General features: G+C 43.0%; 1 protein-coding gene across 8 annotated transcripts; it reads left to right on the forward strand.

The window, feature by feature from the left end:
- The first annotated feature begins 264 nt into the window (after positions 1-264).
- Positions 265-18,683, forward strand: lrrfip2 (leucine rich repeat (in FLII) interacting protein 2). Of its 8 annotated transcripts, none has more exons than XM_041049543.1 (27): positions 265-442; positions 1,717-1,877; positions 6,692-6,778; positions 7,218-7,277; positions 7,959-8,018; positions 8,162-8,200; positions 8,418-8,489; positions 9,220-9,267; positions 9,390-9,458; positions 9,716-9,805; positions 10,388-10,444; positions 10,823-10,876; positions 11,034-11,090; positions 11,586-11,657; positions 11,936-12,049; positions 12,516-12,557; positions 13,065-13,196; positions 13,589-13,660; positions 14,531-14,701; positions 14,823-14,915; positions 15,363-15,455; positions 16,152-16,253; positions 16,798-16,930; positions 17,147-17,317; positions 17,403-17,482; positions 17,622-17,726; positions 17,810-18,683. In XM_041049543.1, the coding sequence occupies exons 2-27, from the start codon at positions 1,788-1,790 to the stop codon at positions 17,918-17,920; spliced, it is 2,274 nt and encodes a 757-aa protein (XP_040905477.1). In that variant the 5' UTR covers positions 265-442; positions 1,717-1,787; the 3' UTR covers positions 17,921-18,683. The 8 variants fall into 8 exon arrangements, with proteins under 8 accessions (XP_040905477.1, XP_040905479.1, XP_040905480.1 ...); XM_041049544.1 differs by lacking the exon at positions 265-442 and adding an exon at positions 582-694; XM_041049545.1 differs by lacking the exon at positions 13,589-13,660.
- The last annotated feature ends 285 nt before the right edge of the window (positions 18,684-18,968 follow it).

The following is an 18,968-nucleotide window of genomic DNA, read 5'->3' on the forward strand; positions in this document are numbered from 1 at the left end:
TTGGGTATTAAAATAGTAACAGTTTCCAGCAGTTTGCGTCATTACTTGTTGACAGTTTCCATGCTGTCAGCCCCTAAAAGCTAAATCCTGGAAAATCACTTTGTACTTTGCAGTTATGCAAGAACGAATCAGTAACCACTTTGGAAAAGCACTGTGTCCCACTCGGGAGACATGACATTATGATGTGTCCGACGGTCCCTGAAGGCAGCATCACACCCTAATTTTTCCCAACATCCGGGATCTTTGGAGCTAACCAGTATGTGTGGAAACTGGGTAAGGAGGACAGTGGAGAGCGGTAGAAAGGCGGACTGATGACAGCTGTCAGTGTGGACAAAAACACTACCAATCTCTGAAGAGAAGCCGAATGGCTCTCTTCTAAATCTCCAGGAGAAAAGGGACAACACCTTGGCAGTTTCGCGGGTTATTAAAAGGTGTCGCGAAGGTAAACGTTATATTTTTTGGGATGGGGAATATGACGGGAGGATCATTGCCAGTTTGCCCTGTCTGTCTCTCAGGAGAGTCGAGGTTAGCCCTGCTGGCTATACAAGCTAACTACCCAGCTAAACAGTCAGCTAGTCTTTGAATTGTCGTCGGTGCCGGGGGTCATTGCCGTGGAAAGGACATGTCTGGATAGTTGTCGTTTTTCTCGAGCGTTAGCTTCAGTGGAAGCGCAGAGAGAAGGGCGCCTAAAGCGGTAACTTTTTAATGGGAATTTCTGGAGGACAAAATGCTAGTTAGCACTCCTGCTTAGCGTACCAGGGGCTGGCTAACCTTAGTCAACGTGAACGTTAGTATAACTAGCTAGCTAACGCGAGCAGGGCAGTGCATCGGTGTAACTTTAGCTTTAATCTAGCCGGTGGTTACCATCCTCTTTCTCTTAATGGACTTAGTATAGGGACGGTAATGCTAGCTTTGTTGGTGGGTGGAAAACTCTCCGAGGGAACGTTAGTGTTTCGGCAACTTAGTGTTAGTTGAAGTTGGTTGATTGTCGCTAACAATAACTTATCATCTTGCTGTCATTTGATCAAGAATTATCCATATTCATTGATTAGCTAGCCATCTTTTCTGAAGCGGTCAGACTGTTAAATTTGAATTTTGGATCCACGGGGTTTAGATCATTAAACGTCTACAAAGAGTGCTCATTCTTCGCTTGGGTCCTCTGACTCAGCCCGGTCCTAAACTAGGCGTTTTCCCCTGTGTCTGTACCAGCCAGCAGCAGTGCTGTTTTGTCTAGATGATCTGTTGGTTTTGATACTTGCTTGGACGTTCATCAAACGCATGTCATCGTGCTGGTGATAAGGAACACTGTTATACCAACAGGACTAATCTGTGAACAATCACGGGTTTCAAATGTTTAAGTTATTATTATCACCCTTCTGCAGACCTCGTTAGCTGTCCTTCACTGGAATGTTATGTTCAAAAGCTGATTTACAGGGTTGCTGTGGTCCCTCATGTCACATTTAAAGCTGGTTCATGTCAAGCACAAGTGTTTATCCAAAGCTCTTGTAGGTGCCATACACGATTGACTGACTGTTTTTGCAGGCATTGAAGTAAGAGATAGGGAGTGCATGGGTTGTTAGAGTGCACAAAACCATACACAGTGAGATGTAGTTGAACCTGGAGACAGTCCTAATGCATATGGCAGATTATTTTAACATGTTACTTTGTTTACAGTCCTGCTGAAGTTTCTTTTGCTTCTGCTTTTTTTCCATTTAGATATTCACATACAGTCTTGTGTGTTTTCTGGCCTTATACATCTTTGGTGGAGCTACAGTTGGAAAGGCAACATGGGGACACAGGGCTGTGGTAGAAAGCGTGCCCCTCTGAAAGATCGGTTCTCAGCAGAGGATGAGGCCTTGAGTAGCATCGCCCGAGAGGTAAGTTCATGCCAAATTGCTTGCACACTGTTTTTCCATTTTGAAGCATACTCAGGTGAACCTGTGCTGTATTCTTCCGACATTGCTCCATTCATGCATTGTTGAATCAATGCTAATATGATTTTATCCAGCTCAGATTTTCTTGTTTATCCTCACCCAGATAATGGGGTCTTCAAGCAGAGGTAGAGGATTGATCTGTCAATTTCAGATGTTAAATTGAAGCAGCAGCACCATCATATTTTAAATAAAGGGAACATGAGTAGACCATTGAAACCATTATCAGCACTTATAAGATCATCGAACACTACACTATGGCGGAAAGAGAGACCATTCAAACTAAGACACATTGATAATGTGAGTATGTAGGCTAATTTTAGTTCCATCAGTAACCCTTATTGTATCGTTACTTAAACCAAAAAAAATACTTTGATCATTTTTCAAGTGTCATGCTTTTCAATTGTGTGAAACATTTTTAGAAATCTTAAGTAATTATGTCATTTATACATTTACTCAGCTGTTTGTTTCAGGTACAGTCCAACAGTTAGGCAGTCAAGCGTTTCTTGTAATGACTGTAAAAATTATTCAGTTAGCATCTTTCAAACACCACTTGATCTTGTTTACTTTTCAGTTTGGAAACCTGACGATGTGTAACAACATTATGCTATATTGATCATATTAATAAATGGAGCAGAGCTATAGTTTTTATACTATTTTACTCACAGATGGAATAAAATGAAATAGCTCTGACAATGACTGAGCAAACTTTAAAAAAGCCTACAGTTCTGCAGGTTTTTGCTTAAGAACTTGTTGCTTTGACTACAACTCCACAGAGACTGTAACCTAGCTTTGAAAAACAAATCAAATCATCACCCTACCTTAGTTGTCTGTGTGTGACAACCAGAGATTGAAAGGTGTGCTGAATCTGTTATGCAATCAGTTATGATGATTTGATGTGTGGTGGTCAAAGTTGTGTCTCTGAAGCATGTATTTGTATGTGGATATTCAGGCTTTGCTTGTCAATTAGTTTTGCAGTCCAATCGAGTAGAGACAGCTGGTTTGGACCACAGAGAGATTGACTTGACATGTAGTGTTTTTGTTTGGGGGGGAAAACACAGGCAGAGCAGAGAAGCTGCCTGGCCTGTAACAACTTGCCCTGGGATTATTCCATTTTCTTGCACAGCAGGGCTGCCATTCCTTTGCCTTTTTTTCAGAATGGGGGCGGCTAAAAACATGATATGTAAAACCTTTTTCAGAGTTTAAAGGTTTTTCGTATTTGGTAAGCATAGCTAAAAAAAAAAAAAAAAAAGCTCTGTTAAGGTTTCAATGATTCCTTGCTTTCGCAGGTGGAAATGTAACACTGAATGGATTAGCTTTTCATTCATATTTGCCTTGGCCCACTTTAAGAATGCTTCATCTCTGCTGTTTGAAAGCTGTGCAGTGCACCTCATTCTTGGGCACTAAGCACAAGGCTCCATTTGCTCTCTTTATAGTCATGCAGGCCGATCATAGAAACATGAGTCATCTGACCCTCCCAGTCAGGTCCTAAATCTGAATCTCTTTGTGGAGCAAACCAGAGATTGTGCAGGGAGTTCATGGGGTCAGTGTCTAGCTTGTTGCACATCTCCACCCTCCCAAACAAATCTTCAAAATGGTGTGCTGTAGCTTCTGCTTCATGTTGTCTGTGCCTGGTTAAGAAAAGTTAAAGCCTCCCTGCCTGCCTGTGCTTGGCACGGATCACTGCCGAGAATGACTGTGAATTTGAGCCTGCACCGTCACCAGCCTCTTACATTACTGGGCAGTCAGTCCTTTTGAATACCAGCAGCTTGCTTACAAATCTGACAGTGGCCAAGTGTTAGAATTAGATGATCATCTCATACGTGTTGTGGCTCAGATTAGGATCTAAGGGTGCTAATGGTACTTGAATAAGGCAATCATTGACTTTCCTCAGTGTACAGAGGGAGTGTGTTTGTGTGGAAGCTGTAGTTCATAGTCCATATATCTTTTATTTGCAATGGAATGTGTCACACTTTCTCTCGCTGTGATTAGGCTGCAGATAACAACGCACCATCAAAAGTGTTTGTCAATGACTGGAGAACTATTGTCAGTTTGATCCAACTTCATACCCTGATACTGCAAGCTTTTTAAAGTTTAATTTCATTGTACAGCTAGAATTTCATACTTATGTCTTGTTAAGAGTACCAAACAACATTTTCAAACACCAGTCTGATGTAATGTTGAAAAAAATGTTTTCAATATTTTAAAATATTCCATTTACAGCATCATCTGCTCTTTCCATTCAGTAAACCCATTATAAGCTTACTTCGTGCACGTACATAATTATTTTGTTTTACACCATAAGTTTGCACACTGCAAGTTCTATTTCAGTTTCAGTATTGGAGATTGGTGTATATTATTTTGATTATTGATTAATCTGTTGATAATTGTTTTGATTAATTGTGTAGTCTGTTAAAATTTCCCAGAGCGCAGATGTGTTGCGCCCAGAACTCCCAAAATATTAATTTTTAATATAACTTACAGTGTCATTAAACAAGTAGTAAACTACATTTCTTTGGAGCTGCCCTAACTTTTACCTTTACCTGGTACTTGTCATAATGTCAGTGACTCAGTGAGCTCTCCAGGTGATCTCATGGTGGATCTGTAGAGTTATTGCCCATAGTGCTGGAGGTGTGTTTGATGGTGAACTTCTGACGCTCAGGTTACCCCCCCCCCCCCCCCCCTCCCCCAGCCCCATGATGTGGCTTTTGGAGAACTGGGGCCAGATGGGCCAGGCTATAGATAGGACAGAGACAGAGAGCTCAGCTGTGCTGCTGTGCAGAGCAGGTCATACTGTCAGACAGCTCAACAGGTGCAGAGCACAGGGCCAGCCGTCTCTCCTGCTTTCCCATTTGCACACTCTCCTCGTGCGTTCTCAGCTTTACTTCTTTACCTTTTTCACCTTGTACAAAGCATGTTGCGTTTCATGATCGTCAGGTAGACCCCAAAACCACACAGGGTAGCCACAGGACATGGTTAGAAACATTTGCAATTACAGTATTAAATTAAACGTGTTACATAAATCATCATCATGATATTTATTTACTGACGACAGTTAGTGATAATGTCTGTTTTTATGTGATATTCATTATTGTATCTCAGTTATCACTTCATCTTTCCATCTGGGATCATGGTATCCTCCTGTTTAACTAAAACTATATTCTGTCCAAATGAAAACAGCTTACTTCCTCCTAGGTTTAAAGTCTACATAAACCTCCACCACAAGTATCTTCTTTTGTTTTTATGTTACAGTTTTTGCTCGATTAAAAAAATTTTTTAAAAAATTCTTTCACACCACACCAGATGTGCAGGTAAAAATAATTTGAATTTGTGGTGGTTGTTCAGCTTTACTGTAAAACAACGTTTGTTCACTCCTGGCTATCATTGAAACAGGAATAGCCTATACCCACAGGCCTTCTGCTCTGGCAGTGCAGATAAGAAATTGCTGGAATGCTGAAAGTGTTTGTCTGCAGTGAGATACTGTACACAGCATGCACAGTATTTATGGACTGTCTTTTAGTTAGAGATAAAGGGCTGGGCGTCATGAGCAAGTGTGCCATTCTTTCTGGGTGGGATAGTTTAGTTTTCAGGCATTTGCAGTATGTGATTAGTAATGTGTACGTAATGGAAGGATAGTCTGCACAGTCACCTGTGTGACTCCTCAGGACTGTGTGAGGGCTCGCTTAAATTAGCCCCCTCTGCTGAGGTACTCTGTAAAATTAGCTCCTGTTCATATTCTGACTCAGTCGGGGGCAAATTGTGCGATGACTCTTCTCACTTTCCCCCACAGAGGAGAGTTTACTGGGCTTAGTTTAGCTTTGTCTTCGGCCTGTTAGTGCTTCATAAGGTTCAGCTAGTTAGATATTGTGAAATTGAATCCATGTTTACTGACTTAGCAGAACCACACCGTTGTGAGTCACTTTGTTTTGTCTTTATACCGTACTTCTCCGGCAGTTTGTTTGTGTACCATTGGCATTTGCCACATGAGGGCTTTAAATTAAGCCTCCTGAAACTGATGGTTAGCACATGTTGTTGGTGATGAGGCATCCCAAACACTCACTGTGGACAGGATCACAGGAGAAACTGGTCTGCCTGATCTGCACACTACAGTATGGACTCCACCAGTCTAATGTCTAATCTTTCAATAGATCCTTATGGCCTTTGTTGAAATTATTTTAGAGGTGTGTAGATTCAGCCAGGTGTTCGTTTTGGAGGCTGCAGTTTGTGGTGCTGTTTTATGATATTCTGACAGGTGTTTCTGTTATTTTGTCCAGTCCATTTGTATCAATGAGGGCCAGCTAAATAACTGAAACAGTTCTTTGTATAGTGCAGTACATTTCAGCACCATGAACAGTTTATTATTATCATTTCTTTTTTTTATTATTTTATATATATTTTTTGATTTTTTGATTTTATGATTTCTTTCTTTAAATATCTAAATAATAAACCACACCATGCTACACTGCTGTAAAATCAACCTCATCATCAAAGGGTTGGTTCATTCGGTTCCAGCAAGGAGAAGAAGCTGGAAATAGGCCTCAGTGAAACAAAGAAATGAAACCCAGGCATGTGAACATTTCCCCGGTTTCTCTTTTTTCTCACAGTGGATGGCCCGAGTACCCAAGTACACTTATGTAAAACCCGTTGTTATTGTTTTTCGATCTAAGCACTCTTGAACTCATCGGGCGTGTCCTCAGAGAGAGGTGCCCTTACGGGTTTCCATTCATGTCTGACAGGTGTGTTCATGTTGTGTCTCACAGGCGGAGGCGAGGCTGGCAGCGAAGAGGGCGGCTCGGGCGGAGGCCAGGGATATTCGAATGAGGGAACTTGAACGGCAGCAGAAAGAGGTATACAACACAAAATGGACCTGACTGGCAGAGATGCACTGTGACCATCATTCAACACAAAAAGTGTAAAAAGAAATAGTGTAATGCCTCATAACTGCTGGTCAATGAACGTGAAAATCGGCTTTGTTTTCTCCTCTGTTTCTGTGTTTGTTGTTTTTACATGGACTCCGGCCAGTCACTACAATAACCGACTGAGTTTTTGGAAGCTGCTCATCTGCATCCATAGTCACTGGTGCAGAGGAGCAGTTTGGCTTCCGTGTCTTGAAAGAAAATTTTAAATTAATCTGACAAGAAAAAAAAGAATCCCACAGAAAGAAAAATGAAAGTGCTGCATGTCCACAGATGTAACCAACATTTCTATTCCTGTTGCAAATGTCACCCAGTTTCTGACTGAAGTATGATTGTATGTTTTTCCTGGCACTTCCTCCCTCCTGTCCAGCTTTCTTACCACTCATCTGGCAGTAGCAGCAGAAAATGGGGTCAGATCCACCAGTGGATGGTAGGCGAGCAAGAGAGTGTTGCAGCCTCACAGTCCACTAACAGCCTGTTGTGTGGGACTGAGCCTCAGTCAGACCTGACCGTTTAGCTACACTTAACTCACAGACTACACTGTACCTCACTGCGGAAATATGCCTCAGTGGTGTATTTGCTTTGGAGACACCGTAATCTGTGACTGTGTGTATCTGTAGTGCAGGCTTTGGCCTTTGACTTTATTTAGAGTGGGTGAGTCTGCATGCAAGAGGGTGGTTTGGACATTAAGAAATACTCCTCCAACGTCCCGCTTCCTCAGAAATGATGAATGGTTTTTAATGTTAATGAACCGGGTTTGCATGGAATTAATCTGCCAGTGTGTTGTGTGTGTATTGGCTCAGTAAAGAGGAGCAGAGATTTTTAGTTTGCACCTTTTACGTTGTCTTGTAAAAAGAACAGAAGAGACAAAAATGAGCGGTGTGTTAGCTGTTCTTGTATATCATTAATCTTTCTGCTGTGCTTAAAGAGAATAACATTTGCGAATGTTTATGACATCCTTTCGGTTATAAACATAATGACAGAAGTTGTTTTGCACGGTTTGGGTTTTGCATAGCAACTGTTGAGCATTGCAATGACCTTATTCACCCCTGTGATTGAACCTCTCTACTTTCACTCTATAATTCTTACCAACTTTCCTTCCTGACTCCAGGCTGACACAGAAAAAGCCAGAGCCTCTAGTAGTAGTAGAGCCAGCAGTCGTCACCACCGGGTCTGTATCTCCCCCACACACTTCCTCTTTGTCTGTCTGTATTTCCTTTCTTCTTTCTCCTTTAATCCTGCAGTTAATCTCTCATCACCCATGTTCCTCTCTGTCTGCTCTTCTGCTGTGACTCCATGTTTCCACATTAACAGGGGCTGGATGATGATGTCATGTCAGTCCGCAGCTACAGAGTGCGTATATAATACATCCCTGCCAGGTTTATTAAGACTGTGCTGTCATAGGGCCACACTGATGTGTGAAAGCCATTGTTCTTGTTAGGAGAGCACTTGTTGAATGAATGCATTGGGATTAAATACTTTTTTAGGGTCATTGCTTACTTTACTTGTCATTTAGAAGATTAATCCTAATGTTTGCCTTTGTCTGTTTTTTTTTTTTTTAACTTTGAAGTCAACTTCATCAGCAATACGAGACTTGGGCTCTAGTAAAAGTCGATCCAGTTCCCGTAGAAAAGATGCCTTGGTGCGTTGTGTGCATGTGTGTGAGAGCATAATGTGTATTTGTGTGGAGTTTGGCAACATGTTATATACCTGGATTCTCAGCGTGTAACCAGAGTTTAGGTCTGGCTAACATCATTATGCTAAACAGAGCTTGTATTTCAAACATTGTGCTCAACAACAGTCAAACATTTCAGATGTTCTTGATTCATCCACTTTCCTTAGCATTGAGATCTGGAGAGATCTGTGTCTTTTCCACAGTGAATTTCTCTCCTTGAACGTGTTTCTGTGAGACGCTAAAATTTGATTTAGAATTTTGAAAAAGGTGAAACATTTTTTAGCCTCTAAATTTCCATTGTTTTTGTGTTTAAAATTTGTACATTTACAAGACACAGGCACAGAAACATGTTCCTGGCAGTTTTCAACAGGATCATATAGAAAACAGCTAAGCTGGTAGACTGATAGAAAAAGGTTAAACTTTAGGATCGCTGCATTTTCAACATCATATGAACTTTTTAATATCACATAACCACTATAATGAACGTACCACTGACAGATGTTTGCTTTGTCTGTTGCTGTGTTGGTTTTCTTACCCTGTTGAACCACTAACCTGGTGTGAGTAAGAGACATGAAATGTGTTTTAGTTCAGACCTAAGACCCAGTCTAAGACCCAGTCTAACCAGCTGTGCACCCAGCTTCTCAGATATTTGCTTGTCTTCTGATCATAATTCGTATGACTCCTGTTCTCTCTTCAGTCTGATGGCCTCTCCTCCAGCTCCACTCTCAAGAGTTCCCGCTCTACTGTATGTACATGTGTGCTGATCTTCCATTTATCTCTATGCTTTTCTTCTAGTCTGTTGTCTCATTTCAGGATGTTTTTTTGTTTTGTTTTGTTTTTGTTTACATTTTTTTCTGGGCTGAACAGAGTTCTGTGTACAGTGACCTACATGGCCATAAAAAGGCTTCATCCAGCTCCTCGAAGAAGGACCTGCTGGTCAGTGTACTCTCTTAGTGTTGGTGTTTCAGCCTCAAGCATGGAGGCAGTGTAGACTAATGAGTCTAGACTAATTGCAGTGATGATTTACTGTTGATCGACTTAACCCATGATAAAACAGTACAGTTTGAACTGTCACATAGATGTTGATCAAGTTGTGTTGAATGTGTCTGAAATGTTCATTAGTTTGACCCGTGAGGCGATAACTTGTAATGTCAGAGTTTGTTTGAGGTCATATCATGTTAATACTCTTCCAGACCGGTCTGTACCATGATCAAAGGAACTACACCAGCCTAACGAAGACCAAACCAACACCTCCGCCCTCCACTTCCACCTATCAGCCGCGGGTCAGTCCTCCTTTGAGTGCTGTCCAGCTTTTAGCCTTTTTATACACAGGCTGATGTGGTTAAAGGACACCCAGTGAAATTGAATGCCGGTTGAAAAAGCATACACCTGTCTGCATGGTCTAGTTTATTGGACATTTATATGTGCATCATATAAGCATACAACTGCAATAAAAGCTATTGTTTGTTTGTCATAAAAGCATCAAAGCAAAGAGAGAAGCATAATTGTTGGTAATGTTGCCGAGGGTTGTTGTAGTAAACCAAAGCTTGACTTTTAGATTGAGCTGTCTTTGCGCTCTGAAACATTTCTCACGATTATTTGAATTCATGTAAATTACTTGCTGAGTGACAAAGGCGGTGCTCTACTGGTAATGAAACACTGGACAGGGACAGTGTCACCTCACCTGACTTCTCCACTCAGCACTACAGGGTCAGCAAAACATTCATCCTGTTTCCATTTGCTGCAGCTCTTTGGTCTCTCTCCACCTCACATTCCAGCTACAGCCCTCCTCTGTCCTCTAAACTGACATTTCCCTGCCCCCCCACCCCCCCCCCCCCCCTCCCTCCCTCCCTCCTTTCCAACAGGCCACCTCTTCCTTGTCTTCCGCCACTGGTACGGGGCTGTCTCGCAGCTACAGCACGGTCAGTTTCTGGCAGCTGGGTGGCCAGCATCTCTCTGCATGCCTCTAGTTACCTCCAGAAGCAGACCTTCCCCCTCTCCTGTGGCCACATACATCTGATAGGATGCCCAGCCACTTATATTTAGCTCCTGGACACTCTGAGCACTTAGCTGTGGCCAGAGATTTGTGCTTCAGTTAGATGAGGCAGGAGTTTGTGTGAAGCCCGGCCTTTTGTTGTACAACGCTGAAACAAATTGATGTTGGAAATACGGGCTGGTTCTGTTTACTGCATGTCGCAGAGAAATTCTTTCCTCTCAGCCTACTTAGCCAGTGTGTCGAAGATTTACACTCCCTCTCGTGTTTTGCTGAGTCCTGCATTGTCTCCCACGTGTGCCCTCAGGCCTCTATTTACGACGACACTGGTCTTTACGGCTCGGGCTACAGTTCAAGAGCTGTAAGTCTTCTGAATGTTTGTCAAGCAGCGTTTCAGCAATGTCACCGCCACAGCTGCGTTCTCTTGTGCCTGTGGCCTAACGTCTGTCTTCATATTGATCCCCTGTCCTGTGCTCTCCTCCTCCTCCTCCTCCTCCTCCTCCTCCTCCCATCCACAGCCCTCTGAATACAGCTGGTACTCCTCTGGAGCCAGCTCCACTCGCACCAGCCCCGCGGTGAGCACCTTATAACCGCTGCCACCCTGCATGATGCCAGCTAACACCACAGTCAGACACCAACTGCTAACATGCTCCCCTTTCGCCCCCTCTCAGCACCATACCTCCCTCCTCCTCCCTCCCTCCTATGGACAAAGCTGACCACTCATGGCTACAGCTTGCTTTAGAGAACAGCTTCCTGTGTGAATTTCTTCAGCAGTGCTGTGTAGACTAAGATGTTGTTACAAGCTTGTCTTATCTGACTTAGTTGCCGTTGGTGCGTTTGAGTGAATTATCTGAATTGCATGAATTGGCATTACTTAAAGGGTTACAGTCTTTGGAGCAATCTAATAATCTGTTTAATACAGAGAGTGCTACTGGATGTCTTAGGATTGCTGAAGATGTGTGTGTCAGAGAAAGCTTCGGGCATGCAGCCATCCTCTACTTTATCTCCTCATCGTGTGCGTGTGTGTTTGTGTGTGTGTGTGTGTGCGTGTGCGTGCGTGTTCCTCTCAGTCTTCCTCAGATGATGACACTGTCAGCAGCGTGTCCCAGGAGCGCTTCAACAGAGGCCGCAGGGACAGTGCGGTGAGCTGTAGGGACTGGGCTGTCCAAAATCTAGACTGATGATCTAGTAATCAAAGCATTTTCAACTCTCTCTGTTATTGTGTGGTACTGTGTAAGACTATCAGCTTCATCACTATCATACATTTTAAATGCTTTGACCATGACAAGTGATGTCCTCTGGCTTTACATGTCATTGTTTTTCTTCTGTCCTTCCTCCTGTCTGATCATTCTCACTCTTTGGTCATTGTTACTATCTGTTTCTCTGCCTGTCGTCTTCATCCTGTGTGTGCTGTAAGCAGTCATCTGACTTCTCGGACATTAGTGAGTCGGCTGCTGATTATTTCAGCCGCTCCAACCGGAGGGGCAGTATTGTGTCTGACCTCGATGATTTGAGCATTCCAGATCTGGACGCTGTAAGTGGCTAAACTAAGCTCACAACAGTGGGCTGGGAAATGCGGTGCAACACCAGTGGTGGATGAAATATTTTGAAACTGGTGCATGATTAAAAATAACAACTTTTGGTTTTCAAAACTCATCCCACACTCATCCCTCATTCTTATTCATATTCTTATACTTGAGTTGACTGATATAAGAGTAGCTGGTGGATGTGACTGCAGTGTGTGCAGCAGCATGGACTTAGAAAACATATCTTCTTTAATGGCGTGGTGTGATTCACTCACGTGTTAAATTTTGCTTGTCTGGTTGTCAGGTGGTGTGCGATCTGTGAACATGCAGCACTTGTGCCCGAGTCATTTTAACTCCTGGACTAACTCCCTGATTTACAGATGGAGGACACAGATCAAAGCATGGCCACACAGGACGCATGCCTCTCAAGATAGTGTGCAACTAATTCTGTGGTACATTTTCTTTCTGTTTCAGCTGGATGAAAAATGTGACAAGCAGTATTCAGATTATAGTCGGGTGAGTGTACCGTTATCTTTGTATTTTTCCTTGTTCATTCAGTCCCTGCACCAAGCACAAGAATAGGTTTTCATTGGGGATTCTGGTGCCTTCATTTTAAAACTCAGTAGCTACACAGTGGACTCACTGAAGTAGATTTCCTCAAGAATGTAACCACACACCAGGAGTCAAAAGCTAAAATCTACTACACTGAGCTATAAATTAGTAGAGTAGCTAGTTACAGTGTGACCATGGCAATACATCAACAAAAGAAACCAAAACAAAACATACTCCTTCTTTTATACACACCAGTCTGTGATACTTGAGAGATTGTCAAGTTTTTAAAATCCACTTCAGCACATGACAGTGACAATGCCTCCCTCAGGCACATTTGAATAGAGGCCAGATCACTTAAGAGCCCCTGAGGATCAGACAATGATGTCAGATAATATGCCAGTGTTGTGTTGTGTTGCTGTTGCTTTTTGTGTGTTTTTCTGACTGGAGTTCTGTGACACTTTGCGTCCGCAGCCGTCTTCTCGCTGTGCCACTCCGGGCCTCTCAGCAGCCACCCTGGCGTCTCTGGGTGGCACCTCGTCACGGCGGGGCAGCGCAGACACCGGTAGCGTCTATGACCCGGACACCAGTCTGAGTGAACTTAGGGTAAGGAGTACAAAACAGTACAGTGGTTAGAAATGCAAACAGATGATGTAAAACTTTAATTGTTTTGGACTCTGTTGGTCATCATCACATTCTCATAGTGCTCAAATTTATGTAGACATCTGTCTGCATATGAACTTCCCACAGCATTGCCTCTGTTGTGCCCTCCCTGCTGTTCTGTGTGTCTGCTTTAACCGTTTTTCTTCAAGTATGCACTGGAGGTCTGGATGTGACGTGTCCTGCCTAGCTGTTCCTCATATCTTGGTGGTCATGTGTGTGCCAGCTGGGCTGTCTTTGAGATGGCAGCACGGGTGCTTTGTTGTCTCTCCTCGATACTCCCCCACCCTCTCTGACGCCCCAGTTCACCCCAACCATTCCTTCCATCTGCCCTACAGGATATCTATGAACTAAAGGACCAGATTCAGGATGTAGAAGGGCGGTACATGCAAGGGCTTAAAGAGCTGAAGGTAGAGGGGCTTGAGCTCACAGCATGCCTTCTCTTGTCCTCTGGGAGCAGTATGGCGTCACTAACCCCCCCTGCTTCCCCACTCATACCCCTCTGTGCCCCCTCCTTTTAACACCACAACCGTGTCTTTGCGTGCTCCCAGTTTGAATTGCGTGATGATCCTTTCTTTTGCATGATCTTCCCTCACTTCCTGTTTTGATCCAACTCACTGGTTGTGACCTGACACGAAGACACTCCCACAATTCAGCTGTGTTCAGAGATGCTAGAAGAAGAGCAACAAGCTCCACCTGCTGACAGATAATAGCAGTACTTTGGATTGTGAGGCTCCTCTTTCACCGAGGCTTTCTTTCCCTCAGTGTTGGACGGCCCTCTGGTTTGACTTCTCCAGTCACCTTCAGCAGCTTCCTGTTCTCTTAGAAAGGACACTGTATATTTTATTGATAAAAGTAGTTTACTAACAAACCTGACTCTTGGCTCCTTCTTGGTAGAGTTTGATAAATCTGATGCTCTTTAGCTGGATTCGTTTTCTTCATCTTGTTTCCTGATTCACTCGTAGTTCTCTCTTTCAGATCCCCTTTTCACACTATTGCCTTGTTTCACTCCTGAAAGTGATTCAACGCTCTCTAATTATTGTTTGTTCACATCACATATTACTCCCGTGTGACCTGTTTAAAATGGAACAGTGCCACATATGGTGGTTCAGAAATATGCCTTTACTTAATCATACATTCAGACATGGGAAGAGAAGTTTGTAGCATGTTTGTTGTGTTAAGTGTGTTACAGAAACCAGAGAGCCCACCTGATGCATGTAGGTGAGCTGTGCATTAAATCACTTTACTCTGTTCATTAACAACGGTTCCACCCGCATCAGGAGTCGCTCGCAGAGGTGGAGGAGAAGTATAAGAAAGCCATGGTATCGAACGCACAGCTGGATAACGACAAAGCCAACCTCATCTATCAAGTGGACACACTAAAGGACGTCATAGAGGAGATGGAGGAGCAAACGGCAGAGATGAGGAGGGAGCTGGAAGACAAGTCGAAGGTGAAATGTCACTCAACCAAGGAAAAGTTCTGAACCCTATATAAATCAGTTTCATGTAGGTAAAGTTACAAAAGAATTATATGGAAGGGATGTGGCTAAAATGTTCTGCCTGTGGTTTCAGGAACTAGAAAGACAAAAGCACACATGTACAGTCCTGCAGCATAAACAAGAAGAACTGAAAGAGGGAATCCGCCAGCGAGATGAGCTTATAGAGGTAAGGTGTGGCCCTGCGTTAGGAAAACAGTTTCTGCTGGTGTGACCACATCAGACTGCAGTTCTGTCAGCAGCCTGAAAGGTGTTGGCGCCTGTGTGCAGGCTTCAGAGGAGGCTCTGTTCTGCAGGAACTTTGATAAGGACTAACTGACCCTTGCCTGCCTCTAGGTCCACTCCTAGTCTGTCTTGCTCTGTCGCTTCTGACATTTAGCTCTGTTTCATTGTCCGGTCTGACTCTGAGCACTATCCATTCATCCTCTCACAGCATTATCTCCTCAAATCAGTCTCTTCTCTCCCAGTTTCATCTGTTTGTATCTCTCATTTCTGTATCTGTATGTATTTCTGTGCATTTTCACTTCTTTTGTCCTTTTTGTTTTTCCATTCAATTTTTCCTGTTCTGTTCTTATCTTGTGCTGTGTCATCTTGTTACTGCTCCACACCGCTCCAGGAGAGCCAGCGAATGCAGACTAAGTTAGATGCCCTCACCAGAGAGGTGTTTGACCTGCAGGAAACTATAAACTGGAAGGACAAAAAGATCGGGGTAGGAAGTCCCACGCGGGTGCTCTGACAGAATATGGGAGGCAGTGGATGGTTGTCCATCCAGCTGTTCTGCCTCTCATGCTGTCTCTGCATGGTGGAAACCCTAAGGCATTAGCACACGCCTGGACCCATCTGTATTCACAGTTTGGATTTTTGCATGTTGAAATAACAGGGTTTTCAGTTTGGATCCTGTGGTCTCAGCTAACAATGCAAGTGCACTGGCGCTGTGTTAAAGCTTCAGGCAACCTGACCTGAAATACACACGTTTTTTTTGTTTAGGATTGTTGTGTAAACTTGATGAGAAATGTTATCCACAGCATGACATGCATGTTCCACCTGTGGATCAGTTAGTTTGTTAGTTCATGAGGTGAGACTCCTATTGATGAAAGCATCATACTTATATGTAGTTTTTGACAAATCAGAAAAGAAATGATGTCCCTCCTTACAAACCTGTCAGCTGCAGTGCTCTACCTCTCCTCTTCACCTTTCCCTGTAACGTCCTCTGTGAGCATGTCACCTCGTCCTCATCTCTTTGTTTACTGTTTGTTTCCACATCCTTGTGGTTGGCTTGAGGTGTGTGTGCGCGTGGAATGCGTCTCACTGTAGCATGTGGTGTTGCATGTCTGTCCAGAGTCTGTCCAACTTCTCTCCTCTGCCTCTTCTCCTCTCTCTTGTCTTCTCTCGTCCCTGTGGCCAGGCCCTAGAGAGGCAGAAAGAGTACTTTGATTGCATTAGGAATGAGAGAGATGAGCTCAGAGATGAGCTCGCTGACATCAAGGAGAAGGCCAAAGCAGGAGAGGTAGGTCCACGAAGTCCCAGGAGAAAAAAAAACAAGGTTTGCAGAATGAGTTTTTGGCCAAAGATTTACCTTTTATACTTTTCTTTTTTTAGTAAGAAGCCATTTAATGCTCTCACACCTGACACTGTGTTGTACTTTTGTACTCCTGCCTATTTGTTTTTCCTTTCCTGCTTATTTTCTTGGTACCATGTTAACCTGAACTTGACCCTAAGTACTGTGTACTGTATCAAGTTACTGATGGATTTGTTGTTCATACATAGACATCACCATGGTAACAGCCAGCATCTCTCAGGGTGCATGCACATTGTAAAAGAAAAACAGAGAACACACAGCTGAAAGAGCTGTGGTGCAAATGACTGTACAACAGATACAAAAACAATTCATGTCTTCATCAGCTGACAAATGACTTAACAATATTATATCACATGATTTACTGAAAATGAAACCTGTGATATAGTGAAAGTATTTTTTCAAGCTCGTCCAAACACAGCCAGAAGCCAGCTAGTGGAGCTTCCCCTCAGTAATTGTTGTTTCCTCCCCACAGAAACATGGACTGGTCATCATCCCAGACGGCACACCAAACGGAGATGTCAACCATGAGCCTCTGTCCTCAGGGATCACTGTGGTCTCCCAGGAGGCCGCCCAGGTGCTGGAGTCTGCAGGAGAAGGCCCACTGGGTGAGTCAGAGGACGTGATATGGAATGAGGCGTGTATTTACACGTAGCAAAGCTTGTAATAAGAAAAAAAACCCTCTTTTTTCCACATTTCAGCGATCCTGTGTTCTAACATGTTTGTTCAAGCTGCAGATGCTGCAGAATTCAATTATTACACACTCACTTTACATGTTATGTTAAACTGCATCAGTTAAAAGTGTTTCTCCTTCTGTCGTGTAGATGTCAGGCTACGGAAGCTGGCAGAGGAGAAGGATGAACTGCTGGCTCAGATCAGGAAGCTGAAGAATCAGCTGGAGGAGGAGAGACAGAAACACTCAAAGGTGGACAGTGCGTACACAGACGGCGAGAGGATGGAGAACGGTACAGACCTACACTTCATTGAGATGCAGAGTAAGTTGATAATTATGTATCTGCACACAGATGAAATCACCTTTTGAACATTTCCAAAACTTACTGGTTTCTGTTTTCTCTGTAGGAGATGCCAACAGACAGATTAGTGAATACAAATTCAAGCTTTCTAAGGCAGAGCAGGAAATGGGTACAATGGAACAAAATGTAAGTCAAATAGAAATGTCAAACCAAATCTTAATTCAGATTAAATGATAGGAACATGATGCCCAGAAATATGAATATGAAGTTGTAAGTTTTAGGGCTCCAGGTCAGCAGCTGTATTCTTTTTGCGTCTGTTTTTCAGATTAACAGACTTGAAGGGCAAGTGTCCAGGTACAAGGCAGCAGCAGATAACTCAGAGAAAATAGAAGACGAACTCAAAGCAGAAAAACGGAAACTTCAAAGAGAGGTAAGCACACCGACCAGCATGCGCTTTCCAGCGAGGAAACACCAGCAGGCCAAATGTAACGTCTCTCCTCTGTCCGCCCACAGCTGCGCACAGCTCTAGATAAGATCGAGGAGATGGAAATGACCAACAACCACCTAGTAAAGCGCCTCGAGAAGATGAAGGCCAACAGGAACGCCCTTCTGTCACAGCAGTGAGGCAAAGCAGCGTCACCACAGAAGCCCTTAAACTCGCACCTCAGACCTCTGACTGCCATATTGCGTCTGGAGCACATTTCCATTTTCAGCTGTTAACACTTTAAGATTTGTAGCTAACCAAAAACACTCAAAAAAAAAAAACAAAAACGTGTAGCACAGGCAAAAAACTGAACTGTGTCTGGTTTTTTTTTGTTTTTTTTTCAAACCGGACGTGTTGGTCTTATCTGGCGAGCTGCCAGTGTTTTTGGAGCAATGACTCAGAAACTTAACTAATAAAACTACAAAGTTGCTGGGAGATAAATCTGAGGAAATGACTCTAACCAACACTTAATTTTTCAAAACTTTGTACTACATCATGTTATCCACGAGATTTTATTTCTCTCTGGCTGGGTGCTTGGCTGTATTTTGTTTTGTTTATTATTCATTTCTTTTTTTTTCCTTTTTTTTTTTTTGATAAGTTGCATGAATGAGTATAATGATGCTTTTAAACTATTCAACCCTCACAGCTGCTCCGGCCCTGCACCTTCTCTGCTTCCCCTCACAAAGTGAAGTGCCTTTTCACACTAGGAGACTGGGGCTCTGCACCGCTCGATGAAACAATAATCGTTTTAACAGGTACAGAATGATGTATTTAAAAGGAAAAAAAAAAAAAAAAGGTGCAGTCATTATTTGAAAATATATAGAACCAGCTGTGTCTGCTGCGGTTTCATTGAAATTTTTCAAATATTTAAAAGATTTCTTGAAAATAAATGTGTAATTTACAGAGCTGTGTGCACAACCCGGATCTTTTCTTTGACTTGTCGCGATACAGTTTTGCTGTTTTTGAATCGGCATCGTCAAAACGTGAGGTGTGGATGTTCATCTGTAGCCTTGGTAGTTTTGCTGCATACTTATAATACATTTAAACATGGGTATAGATTTTCGATACCAATTGTGTACCAATTTCAGAATATTTTTAATCTCACTTTTGTTGCAGTTTTGAATCACTGTAGGAAAACACAGGTCATTTTTTGCTATTTAAAATTCAGAATTTTCCAGTTTAGTAATT

This window comes from Toxotes jaculatrix, chromosome 11, assembly GCF_017976425.1.
Source record: "Toxotes jaculatrix isolate fToxJac2 chromosome 11, fToxJac2.pri, whole genome shotgun sequence".
In the NCBI taxonomy this organism is placed as follows: domain Eukaryota; kingdom Metazoa; phylum Chordata; class Actinopteri; family Toxotidae; genus Toxotes; species Toxotes jaculatrix.